Genomic DNA, 13,318 nt, shown 5'->3' on the forward strand with positions numbered 1-13,318 from the left:
GGTGCATAATAGTATTTCTGATTCAGATCCTATAACTTTTCCCTTCCAAGCTCTCGTATTTGGTGTCACGCTGGAAAAAGACGCAACAAGCCCGAGAAAAAAAAGTCATATTCGAGCAACGACATTTCTCCAATTTCGGAAGTGGCAAAGTTTCCACCTCATTATTTATTATCATCAAGAACGCAAAATCATCGTCAGCTACCCATCGCAAGCCTCCTCGATTCGTCTCGGCGACGGCGAGGCAGTAGCACACAGCACGCATCCTGCCAAAGCTGTGTGCGACCCGTACACGCACGGCCGACGGGAGCGTCTCCGCCTCCGGTCAGCCCGGCCCGGCCCGGTCCGGGCCCGGCTTAGGCCACCTGTACGGCTCTACCCCTGCATCCTCCGTTGGTCTCAACAACGCACGCACCCCTCTCACACCGTCGTCCTCGCCAGCGCCTCCATTCTCCCACTCCTTCCATTCCACCCAGCCACGCTCGCCGCCTCGTAGGAGCTCACGGCTCGCAGCCGCCTCGTCGTCCTCCTGCTCTTCGCCGGAGGAGTGTGGGCTGGCGAGGCGTGGCGTGCAGTGGAGATCCATCCCAGCCGTGAGATTGGCCTCTCTTCTTGGTAAGCGCGCCTAACTTCGTCCGACGGATTGTCAGCTGCGTCGCACTGTGCTTACCCGATCCATCCATCCATACACCCACGGTTCGATGGATCTTTTCGTTGCTGCCTGCGTGCGTGCAATCGAATCCAAATCCTTTTCGTTTATCTCCTCGTCAGTGGTAACACGGAGATTTGTTAGCTGCGTGGTGCTGTACTAATCCGATCCACCCACCCATGGCTGGATTATGTCTTCTGTTTTTCGGCGCGCGAGATCGATCTCAGTTGACCGTGTATGACTTTGAACCCAAATTGCGGGTGCACTTTTTGCTCCCTCCCCCTTTTTTTGGGTGCTGATCAGTGTGGATCGACCATATCCTGTAATTTCTGTCAAGTGTTAGTAAAAATGTTGGTGAGCGAAGTGACTGCAAAATGCAGCCGTGGTTGTCGAAAAATTACTTTTTTTGGGGGTTTGCTTCGTCGCAGTAATACCGCCTAGATTTGGATTTTAGAGTAAGAAATGTTTGAATGCAGAAGTAGTTTATGCTTTTGCACACATTATGTTTGCTGGACTTTTAAACTCTGGTCGTCCTTACTGCTCATTTTGGGGAAGTTTTTATCCATTTCCTAGCAAATGTGTAATTCAAATCTATACATGTTAATAACCATTGGTAAATTAGACATTCAGACACCGTAGGTACAAACAACTGCCAGGAGCAATATCTACAGAAGAGGCTACCAATTGATATTAACCCAGTACTCTATATTGTTGGAGCCTAAATTGTTGTATGGTTTGTTGGAGCCTCAATTGTGGGCTCAATCCCCAGGATTTTTTAGAACCATGCACTGAAATGCAAAGCAATGTTCTAATACGAATTTTGTACATGGTGTATTTGACGTAATACCTGTTGCCTTGTCCGTGCAATGATCATTGTGACTTCTGTTCCGTGAACTGTGGCTTCTATTCTCTCTATGTTCCGTACTTCCGTTTATGAGTGTTTCAGCTATGCTGTTATCAGCTGCTAAGTTTTAGTCAGATCTTAGGTGGTCCAGACTCATGCCTAAATGTTGTTTCCTTGGCCATATTCCAGTCAGAAAAACTGGTTGAATCCATTGATACTTGTACTGGGATAGTTTGCCTTCGTGCTAGCTTGGGAGTTATAACTTCTTATTTTATGAACAATTGTAGTAGTACTCGATTCAATCGGTTCTAGAAACTAATGTCACTTTTTCAGGCTGCAACAAACTCCTGAATTTTCTATGCACTGCATATGAAACAACAAGCTAACAAATTTACTATGTGTAGGTTTTAGGCACCGTGAGTTACTTTTCTTTTCCTGTTTAGATGTAGGTTAGCCAGTGCCCACAAAGTTACAGTTTAGATATGGGAGGAATGATCTGCTTGGCCACTTGTAGCTCTGCAGTTGGCAGCTGATGTTGCTATAGTTCAACATGGCACTAGCAGATGGCTGCCCTGCAGCCAGTTTCAATGATAATAACACTTTTAGATGTAGGTCGTTATTCAAGAGGTCCCCAAGACAAACATTTTAACCAAAACTCCAGTAGAAAAGGTAACTGAGTTATGTGTTAGCATATATGTTGTGAGTTACATACTTTGATTCTACTGTTCACCAGATCTGGTAACCCGGCTTGGCGAGCACTCCCACCTGCCCCCTCGTTCTGATGCAACTTTTTCTGATCTCCCGTGTGGCCTTCTCCAGCCAGAGATCCCCTGTCAACATCCTCGTGATCAATGATCCATTCAGTTTATTGTGAATTTATTTGCTGTGTATGGAGTAATACCACTTGATAATCTAGTATTCCATATATATGGGATGATTTGTTGGACTAGAACCCCAACTGTCATGGAAACATTCTGCAGGATTTTCTAGAACCGCGAGATATCAGCGTAATAAACACTTGTTTGTTCTTGGCCCATGTTTCCTTGTCCAATTTGTTTTTCATACGAATGCAAAAGGATGATCTGTTAAGACTTTAAACAATGTCTTTGGCATATTACACAATATCACCTGGTTCATGCAATAACTCATTCTTACTGTATTCCTTCAATTGTAGCTTTCTGAGTCAGGATCTTCGGCGCCCATGTGCATCCTCTTCTATTAGCTTGAAAAAGGTACTCCCATGTTTTCACAACTTGTGAAAAAAATATCTCTAAATTGTGCAAAAATATATGTGCTAGCAAAACCTTGTGCTAGAATATGGTAGTTTATTATCTGTACAAAAATGCAAAGAGATAAATGACTAATGTTGTAACTATGCACGTACATTTCTCATACAGCTCAGAAATATACTTATTTTGATTCAATTATTTGCTATAGGGGTACACATATATTCGTAGAATGTGCGCATATGATTTTTTACTCAAATTTCGAAATGTACAAGTGCTTTTTACCACATGTGAGCATACACACCCTAAACCACTCATGTGTTTATTATTCTATTCTCTGTATGTTCCGCACTTCGTGTTTTGAGCTATACTGTTATCAGCTACTAAGTTTTAGTCAGGTCTTGGAGATGGTCCTGGTCCAAACTCATCTACGCCTCATTTATCTCAGGAAACGAGTTGAAATCAATTGATACTTATATCAAAGTAGTTTTCCTTCTAGGCTTCTAGCTAGGTACATAGTTGTTACTGTTAACTTTATTTGTTTGGACAGCTACTTTCTTTGGCATATTTTGTACTGTTAGTAAATAAGTTTCTCGATAGTTCTAGTAGTACTTAATTCACTATGTTCCAACAAACACCTTAACTGCTATATGCTTCTTTTGTGCAGTATATCTGTGAATACTAAGACACAAGTTGTCCTTTGATTTTGGTCTGGCTAAAGCCAATTTTATATCCACCAACTTTCATGGTAAGACTATTTCCCTTCTTATCTGCATGAAAAGTATATTGCAGATTTATCCTAGTTTTATGTTCTGCTGTTCAGATGAAAGTTGACAAAACATGGACTAATATACTCTGTGTCCTTCGCTATGTTACAGATGAATTATCTTGAAATCAAGAACGGAGAAGAATATCTGGTAAATCTGTTTGTTCATGTGTATATATTATATCGGAGCTATGTTTTTACATATCATGGATTCCAATCTTATACCTCCGTTTTTTTTTTTCTTTTGTGTGCGCAGATGGATCCTATTCAAATCAAGGATAACGAAGGGAATCCTGAAGAGATGCTTGTTGACCAGCCGCATTTTCTAGAACCCATATGTCCAGAGGAAGTCAATGAAGATACACGAGTATACCCTCGTGTGGGGGATGAGTACCAGGTGGAAGTTCCAAATCTAACAACAGAAGAGGAACGCATGAAATTAAGGTCTTTGCCAGTTGATGGTAGCAGAATGTTCGGTTTTGAGTATCCTGTAGTGGTTGGATTAACTATTCCAGTCACATGGACCCCAAATACAAGCACTCATGTTAAAGGAGAGTGGAGGGAATTTTCAGGACACACTTCGTGTGCTTCAGAAGATGATCATAACAGCCACATCAGTGCAATTATCCCAAGAAGTTTACCTCAACAAAGCATTTATCCAGATTGTCTGCGCTGTAAGGTTGAATATGATGATCATGGTGAGAAATTCCCAAAATCTACTGGGCAAGATATGTACTGCTTGCCGAAAAGCGAAGTTTTAAGCTGTTCTTGTGTAAAGAGGGAGGTCAGTGATTATATTCCATTGCCTGGAATGTCAAGATACGTCTGGTCTGTTGAAGAGGAACAGACTTTACTTCTTGGTCTCTACATTTTTGGCAAAAATCTTGTTCAGGTGACGAAATTTATAAAGAGCAAGACAATGGGAGAAGTTCTATCCTACTACTATGGAGATTTTTTTAAGTCTGATGCATATAAACGATGGTCTGCATGTAGAAAAGTAAGAAGCAGGAGATGTATACTTGGGTTGCGTATATTTTCTGGTTCCAGGCAGCAGGAACTGTTGTCACGTTTGCTTGCTGGCGTAGCAAGGGAGGTTCAAGATCCTTTGCTCGAGGTGTGTTGAACTTTAATTTCCTCCTTTTTGTTCCTATTCTTTTACTGTGTTAGATCCTTTGAATCATTGGCACATGGAAAGCCGATGTTTTGGGATGGGCTTCCTTTCATTAGCACAGCCACAATATTTTTTCCATGGTACGATCATTACAATCATATCTCTTCTGCTTTTGAAGAAGTCCTGGAATTTTGTATACTTTATCACCTCTATTTAATTATGTTGTTGTTGTCGTCTTACTTATTTTCTGTAGGATGCCCCTGCATTTTCGCATAACATGTCTTTGCATTGATGTTCACCAATACCAGTTTATGCTCCTGCTAGTTTTTTTTAGAGGCTGACAATTATATATTACCATCTGCAGGTCTTCAAGACATTCAATGAGGGGATATCTGACTTTGAGCAGTTTATTTTATGCTTAAAGTCCACAGTTGGTGCACAGGTTCTTGTAGAAGCAGTTGGAATTGGCAAGGGAAAGTATGACTTGACTGGATTTGCATTAGATCCTAGTAGAAACCATGCTATTTCGGGCCGTGCAGAAATACCTATTGGCAAGGCTTGCTCATCGCTTTCGTCTGGAGATATCATAAAGTATTTGACTGGTGATTTCAGACTAAGCAAGGCAAAATCTAATGATCTATTTTGGGAAGCTGTCTGGCCTCGCTTACTTGCGAGAGGGTGGCACTCCGAGCAGCCGAAAGATTCCTCACTAGTCGGTAAGCAGGCCTTAGTCTTCCTCATTCCAGGTGTAAAGAAATTTTCCAGAAAGAAACTCGTCAAAGGAAATCATTACTTTGATTCTGTCAGCGATGTCTTGAGAAAAGTTGCGTCTGAACCGAGGCTGCTTGATTTTGGAGTTGAAGGTGATAATAATGGAGGTGAGGTTAAGATTGCAATTGGATGGATCAATGATGTTGAACCTGACAAAAGCACACTTGCTGACAAGAAACCTGCTTCCTATATCCGGCCCAGTGAACCAGGGTGTTCCCCCGAGCTTATGAAATTTACTGTGGTGGACACTAGTTTTGGTCAAGGGGAAGAACCATGTAAGGTAAGGTCACTAAGAAATCTACCTACAGATGCTGGTCATGGCTACAGTTCTTCACCACATTCTGGCGATTCTGTCAGCGTGAACTCAGAAGAACATTCAGATTCAGAAGACAGTTCTGAACCTTATGAAGATCTGGATACCAATCAGAGGGAAACTGATGCAAGCTGTGTTGACGAGGAGAGAAAAAACAATCCCCCAACTGGTGATAAGATGGCTGCTGATGTACTTCATAAGATTTCTTCCTTTCCAGGCAGGGTCAATGGTCACGTTTCAGTTGATCAATGTGTTGGCACAAAGAATAATGTCTGCTCTTCGGCTGGAACAGTTCTTCCTGTTGGTAATCAGAGGATACATGCTACTAATTCTTCAACTGAAATTAATTTTCAGTTTGATCCAAGAGTAAATCCTGAACCTCAAGTTTTCTTAGCACCTATGCCAAAGAGAAGAAGGTTAGTTTCTTTCAAGAATGAAAGAACTGGTCGCAAAGGAACTGCTGTCAGTAAAAGGCATTACGGGAAGCAAGCTGACACCCCACTGCAACCTGTGCCTAAAGCAAATGAAGCAAGTGCAGGGGCCAACCCTTTTGTATGGAGCACAATTTCAAGCTCATCAACCAACATAACCTTTGGCACTAATAGCAATCACACATATTGCGGACAGCTTCACAATGTGCCCCCTAATGTTGAAGTGGTTTACAAGGAAAAAGCTCAACGTAAGCATGTTATTGATCTGAATATCCCTCAAATGCCTTCTGATTATGAGTCGACTACAAGTTATATCCAACCTCCAACTGACAATAATGCAGTAATCATGGACATACCTATGCATCCCTCAGAAACCAAGGAGGCGGATGACTGCCTTCCAGATATCAATACCTCTAGTAATGCAATCTTAAGCGAGCAGCTTTCTTTCAACTCGAGGAGGCAGAGTACCAGAAGCCGCCCACCAACATCCCGAGCTCTGGAAGCTCTTGCATGTGGCTTTATGGGGAAGCAGAAAGGTGGGGAGGGAAATTTCCCATCTTCTAGCAGGAGCAGCAGACCTGTCCGACGACCACGAAGATCAACTGATGTTACAGTTCCATTTCCTTCTGATGGCGTCGGGAGTGGTTCTCATTTTAGTGACCAAGCCATCGCTGTCAATGAATGGCGCATGAGTAATAATCAGTTTCAAATACTTCACAGCGCCCCCTCAAATAACTCCAGTGAAAAAGGGACTCTTGAATTGTTTGGGGCAGACAACTCTACTGATAAAGGAACTCGTGAAATTGTCTGGCATTCTGTAGATGGCATGAAAACGAGTAAGGAGTTACATGCGCAGCAATTTCATTGAATTGTTCAACCTTCACAGAATGAATTTGTTGCTGGTTAAGAGAATTCCATGATCTTGTGGTAGAAAGCAAAACATCACAGATGCCAATCTGTCAAATTTCTGTTTTGGGTTAGGAGACGAATCGAGGAAGCTTATACAGATAATTGTGAATTTCAGCTGTAGTTCGGTGCTTTTCCGGATGTTTGGGCTTGATTCTTGTCAAAAACATATGAGCCTGAACTAACATGTGATGGATGTTTGCCGTCATTCCTTTTGACACCAGAAATGAAGGGAAAAAAGATGAAAATGGCGAGTGCAAGAATCGTGCCCTCGTTGTTAGGATGCCATCTCATGAAGCTTTTACTTCATTTTATTTATGTGGAGATTTTTCTGATGAGTTATACCCGTACTCTTTACCTTTTTTGCCTGTACTATGTGGAGTTTCTAGAAAACTGCGTAATCGTGTGCCCATATAAGAACCATAGCTTAGCTGAACTTTGAAGTCTTGCCTTGTCCCGTAATTCAAAAGGAGAACGCAAAACAGATATGTTCATTGCATATTTGTTTAATTTATTTTTTTGCTAGTGCTGTGTTCCAAATGTTCGAAATTTCTGGAGCTTTTGCTCTTTTAGTTTGAGTTGTAGGTAGTGACAGTATATGGGGCTAGATTTGCTTAGCCGGCTATTATGGCTCTGTAACATTTACTAGTTTTGGAACCGTGCTTTGAATGTTGGCTGAGGAGAAAAACACTCAAACATCCCATTATTGATGCGTCCTAGTTCTAGAGAAAGCCTACATTAAGGAGTATTTTGGCCCTGCTTTTATGTCGCAAAACTTATGTTTCCTAAGACCAATTCTTGATCAAAGACTAAAAAAGTACTATATAAAGAAATCATGAAACGTGTGGATGCCTTATAGTATAATTCAGTGGAGGGTAACAGATATACACCAAATGTTCTATACTTTGTAATGCCCGAAATAATGAACTTATGCTGCCCAGCCTTAGTTGGCCAAAGAATACATCAACAGTAGTCCAAGTCCAAAGAATAGTTGCATGGCACATGTAGGCATCGAATTCAACATACAAATTTTACAGGCAAAACTGCCTCTGTTTTGTCTCCAGGGGAAAACTTTCCTCGCAGCAAACTGCCGTGGTAACTAACTGCATGGCCTGTGTCGTGTAGCCTCCTCTCCCCTCGGCCACTCATGGCGTCTACGGGTATAAAACTCCGGCTGTGTCTTCCTCAGCAACCATCACATCCATGAGACGAGACCACCATATATTACGGACGGAGGCAGAGCTGGGGTGCTACCTCGGAAGCGAAGGCATGGTCTGCAGAGGCCCTTTGCCGGCGTCGATCCGGCCCGAGCCCGACGCGAACTTGGCCGGGTCGATCCGGGCCGAGCCCGACGCGAACATCTTCCTGTCGATGGACAGGTAGCGGTTGGAGCCGAAGGTCCCCGTGCTCTCCATGGACCGCATGTACTCGGACGCGTTGTTCTCGATGATGAGCGCGTCCTCCAGCTCCCGCGCGATGTCCTCCATGCTCGGGCGGAAGGTCGAGAAGGACTCGGTGCACGCCGTGGCCACCTCCAGCACCCTCCACATGGCCTCCGAGCAGTACTGCCCCTTTATGCCGGGGTCCACGATCTCCTCGATCCTGAAGTCCCGTATGTATGGCTTTGCCTGCGTAACAACAGAGACCACTGTAAGTTTACCGTTCTCTGTTTTCCTCTAACAATCGTGGAATGTACTGTAACCAGAACTAGCAGCAGCTGTAGATGAAAATGCATGGTTTCTGATGGTGTGCAGTGAAAACTTACCCACTCGACTAAGCTCCATTCGCTCCGAGGCCTCTGAACATCGAGAGGCTCCCTTCCGGTCACGATTTCCAAGAGAACCACCCCGAAGCTGAACACGTCGCTTTTGGTCGATAACACCTGAGTGGAATAGTATCTAAAAGATATGGAGCATTCACAGTCAGAGAGATGGTAAAGCAATGAATACATAGTATGCAATGCACAAAAATAGTACTACTATCAACACAGACAGATTTGTACCAATATTTTTCGCATGTGAGATCAGTGTACAAACTTACTCAGGATCCAAGTATCCAGCAGTGCCTCTCACTTCCATTGATGCAACACTGTCGCCTTCCTGAGGCGCATACTTTGAAAACCCAAAGTCGGCAACCTTGCCACACATGCTCTGATCCAGAAGTATGTTGCTAGACTTAACATCTCTGTGTATGATGCAGCGGCCAGCAAAATTGTGAAGATATACTAGTCCTGAGCAAGAAACAGATTTATGTTAAGTTGTAATAACTCAAAAGAAGCATTTGCAATATTAAAATATTTGAAGAGGAAGAATGAAGATAAAGTAGCATTTGGTGGCCGTAAATTACATAAGAACAATTAGTTCAAATCTTACTGTAGACAATATCAAGAACTTAAAAAAAAACATTAACTGCATTACTAACCTTTAGCAGCACCAATGCAAACTGATATTCTGGTTGGCCAATCAAGAACTTTTCGTTTTGATGCCTCACCTAAATGAAGCATAAATCAGAAAAGAAAGATCTTAAGTTGAAAAGTAGCTAAATCTTCACAAAGCTTTATACCATAGAGGCGATCCTGTAGTGAGCCATTGGACATGAGTGGATAAACCAAAATCTGTTGATCCTTTTCACAGCAATAGCCAATTAGAGGAACCAAGTTGTCATGCCACACAGTAGAAAGTAGCCGTAACTGTCAATCGACAAATTCAGTCGTTAGAGGAACTTTGTGCGCAAACTGTGTCAACTGACAAATTCAGTCGTTAGGGGAATTTTGCGTGCAAAATGATTATTTTAGTACAGAGATACTGGAATAAACAAACTAACTGGAGCAATCGAGCATTTATGTTAGGGGCGCTGGCCAAATTACAGGTTACAAGGATGCAAGTGGCATGCCGCTAAGCCCGCAAAACCTCACGGCAGTTATAAAAATAGTACTAAGTAACTGAAATGCCATCAACGGGCGACTCGGGCAACATACAGTATGAAGCGGGCTTATGCGGGTTGCTGCTTGCATAGATTATGAAATATCACCGGAGAGAAGAGTGTTATGCAACCTGAACAATATTTTTTTTGTATCCAAAAATAAGAGCAACCTATTGCTGGCACGATTTCTTTATGGAGCTGTGTGCAGAATCTGCCATTACCTCATTGTTAAACTCGCGTGTTCCCTGAGTCGATGCAGGTGAACGGACTTTTACTGCGACTTGTTGGCCATGTGCTAGAGTACCTTGATAAACAGCTCCAAATCCACCCCCTCCTATCAGTTTCTTGAAGTGATTTGTTGCGCTCTGGATTGATTTGTAGGACAACTGTTGTACTGCAGGATTTGTAGTTATATGGATGCTGCGTTCTTCGAAAACAGGATCTGCATTGACCATTATGAAGAAACACATTCATTTGCTCGTTCCATATTTTCCTCATTTCACTAATCTAACAAGTTATACACAGCAGCAAAATAAAGGTTTCTGATACCATGCAAATGCACAGATGAACTCAATGATGCACACAAAATGAAGAGTTGCGCAACATGAACTAACTACACAAGCAGATGTGCACAATATCTAATAGCTGTGTGTGGCAGCAGGGGACATACTTGTTGTAGAAGCACAGTCTGATTTCTGAGAGCGTCGTTCGCGTTTGTTGAAACAAGTGAAGAACAATCCAAGTGCAAAAGTACATGCCAAAGATCCTCCAGCAAGACCGCTAACAACAAATGTTCTCTGATTGGCAGCTCCAGGTGGACTACTGTGCTCTCCAGCAGCACAGCCTCCATCGCTTTATGATTTTCATATAGCAATTTCAGCAGAATTATGTCACCGTTAATCATGACCAGATCAAGGTGAACATCAGAACATAAATCTCACCTGAAATCCAGGTTGGTAGACAGGCCATCAGGTAGCTGATTGCTCAACAAGGGGTTGCACTTCACTGACCTGGATCAACAACCATGCTTGGTTAGGTCTTTTTTATCAAGGAAATCATACTGACATTAGAAGCATTCAAGCATATCGAATGGAAACAGAATGATCAGAACTGAAAGCGCGCGGATTGGGTCTATATAATATTCCCTCCGTTCCTAAATATTCGTCTTTTTAGAGATTTCAAATGGACTACCACATACGGATGTATAAAGACATATTTTAGAGTGTAGATTCACTCATTTTGCTCCGAATGTAGTCACTTGTTGAAATCTCTAGAAAGACAATTATTTAGGAACGGAAGGAGTAACATTTTAATTTGAGTGATGCCTAGGATCCAACCAGTAAGCCCCAGGGTGAGTTTGTTCTGGACAATCACATTTTATGGTAAGAAGTGGAACAAGGCAAACACGCTTACAGCTTCAGCAGGTGAGTGAGAGCAGAGAAAGATTCCGGAATAGACCCGGTGAAGTTATTGCCCTGCAGATCACTGCACCCACAAGTAATAAGAACACATGAACAATCTCTAGAACAAGGCATTGAACACTCAAAAAGAAACACAGGCACTGAACATACATCTCAGTTAGCTCCGTCAGGTTACCGATCGCGGCGGGAATTGGCCCTTGCAGTTCCTTCGAAGAAAAATTCCTGCTCAGACACCAGCCTATATCAGATTGGTTGCAACGGCACACCACCTCTCAGACTCAATGTCTCTAGGCTCTTAATTCATAGGGTAAAATAATAAACAGAGGCACATAGATGCCAGTAAAAAAGGAAAGAAGAAGGATCGTGTGAGCATTGTCAAGATTCCATGGGCACTTACAGCTTAGCTACGACCTGGTTACCATCTAGTAATCGGCAAGAGAAGCCTTCCCAGGCAGATGGGGAGCACGGGTCTCCTCCATTCCATGACTTGAGCATCTCATGTCCTGGGTTCCTTTGCCATAGCTCCTCCTTGAGTCGCTTCGCCACATCCACTGCACAACAAGGTCAGCAAGAAAGTCCATATCAGGTCAGAAAAAAAGGCATCAGATTTGGCAGTGAACAGCAAAATTAAGCGTGCTGGTCACATCAATCACATGCAGAGTACTTTGGCACCGAAGTTTACACCGGTTCAGCCAATCGGTCGAACAAACCAGCAGCAAGACCACACTATGCAGTCATGGCTACCGAGCTACCCAAAGAACTGAAAATCTGTCCCGAAATTGTAACTGGATTGGTTCCGTGATCGATCGACAGTTCAGGGGCTGTGCTGCTCTCGTATACCTTGTGTGAGTCCATGGGGCGACGCGGCGGCGGCGGCGGAGGTGATCAGGAGCTGCGCGGAGAAGACGAGGAGGAGGAGGGGGAAGCGAGCGACCATATCTCGGGCCCGGCAGCGACCATGCGGGCGTGGCGGGCGACGGGAGTGCTGCCGCTGCCGGCCGGCCGAGGGGGGAGAGGGGGTGGTGGAAAGGGTCAGCACTGGGCGGGCGGGTGGGCGGGCGGCTAGTTGGCGCTTTGTTTTGTATAGTTTCGCCGCTTGTCTGCTGGTGCTCGGCAGCGGCACAGTCGGAAGGGTGACGCGGCCGTCGACAGCGACCGCGCGCTTGCTCTGTTGTTGCGCTCCGCGGGCGGCCCTGTTTGAGTTCGTCATCGGAGGATATTCTTAGGACATGTATCCTTCTCCGAGCTCAACGCTACGGTACATGATTGACCATCAACAATTGTTCCTTGTTTATTGGCTTTGCCTTTTCTTTGTATGTAAGGGCATCTAAGAGCAATAAGGCATCCAAAAAATGTTTTCAGGAAGGAGAGAAGATTTCAGAGTACAGGGAAATTTTCTGGCGTGTCAAATGGTGTAAAATAGGGCACCACAAAACATGAGCTACCGATGGAGTTTAAACTTTGCAACATCATCATACACATAATCAACACATATCAAATTGAACTTCAAAAGCAAAGCATAGTGCATTACAAACACAAACACAAACACAACTACAAGCATAGCACATAAATGCATAGTCACTCAAATGCCATTGCCTTCATTATCATCACTTGTGCTTGCATTTTCAATTCTTCATGGGTTGCTTCCTCTTCATTGGCACCATTGGCTTCATTGTCTTCATTTGCATATGAGGCACCATCCATGTCACCCATGCCTCCTTCCATGGCACCACCCATGGCACACATGAATCCTCCCATGCCACCTCCCATAGAAGGCATGAATCCTCCTCTCATGCCACCTCCCATGACGCCCATGAATCCTCCCATGCCGCTACCCATGGCACCCATGTCTCCTCCCATATCCTCTCCCACCATGCCCATGGACCTCATCGCCAACACTTGGTCGTGACAAAGCCCAACGTATGATTTTGCCTTCTCATTAAGACCACATGTGCCCATGG

General features: G+C 43.7%; 2 protein-coding genes across 3 annotated transcripts; one reads left to right on the forward strand and one right to left on the reverse strand.

The window, feature by feature from the left end:
* Window positions 1-270: 270 nt before the first annotated feature.
* LOC123052370 (uncharacterized) lies at window positions 271-7,539 on the forward strand. 2 transcript variants are annotated; one of them, XM_044475517.1, is made up of 6 exons: window positions 271-612; window positions 2,665-2,722; window positions 3,384-3,464; window positions 3,595-3,633; window positions 3,739-4,596; window positions 4,958-7,539. In XM_044475517.1, the coding sequence occupies exons 3-6, from the start codon at window positions 3,462-3,464 to the stop codon at window positions 6,974-6,976; spliced, it is 2,919 nt and encodes a 972-aa protein (XP_044331452.1). In that variant the 5' UTR covers window positions 271-612; window positions 2,665-2,722; window positions 3,384-3,461; the 3' UTR covers window positions 6,977-7,539. The 2 variants fall into 2 exon arrangements, with proteins under 2 accessions (XP_044331452.1, XP_044331453.1); XM_044475518.1 differs by lacking the exons at window positions 271-612; window positions 2,665-2,722 and adding an exon at window positions 3,122-3,227.
* A 334-nt stretch (window positions 7,540-7,873) lies between these two features.
* On the reverse strand, window positions 7,874-12,424 carry LOC123052371 (nodulation receptor kinase). The gene is made up of 12 exons (XM_044475519.1): window positions 12,198-12,424; window positions 11,755-11,908; window positions 11,508-11,579; window positions 11,350-11,421; window positions 10,878-10,946; window positions 10,607-10,788; window positions 10,158-10,378; window positions 9,577-9,703; window positions 9,436-9,504; window positions 9,055-9,244; window positions 8,780-8,912; window positions 7,874-8,642 (listed from the first exon to the last, which is right to left on the reverse strand). Exons 1-12 carry the CDS (start codon window positions 12,292-12,294, stop codon window positions 8,265-8,267), a joined length of 1,764 nt encoding a protein of 587 aa, XP_044331454.1. The 5' UTR covers window positions 12,295-12,424; the 3' UTR covers window positions 7,874-8,264.
* Between the last annotated feature and the right edge of the window lie 894 nt (window positions 12,425-13,318).

Source organism: Triticum aestivum, chromosome 2D (assembly GCF_018294505.1).
Source record: "Triticum aestivum cultivar Chinese Spring chromosome 2D, IWGSC CS RefSeq v2.1, whole genome shotgun sequence".
NCBI lineage: Eukaryota > Viridiplantae > Streptophyta > Magnoliopsida > Poales > Poaceae > Triticum > Triticum aestivum.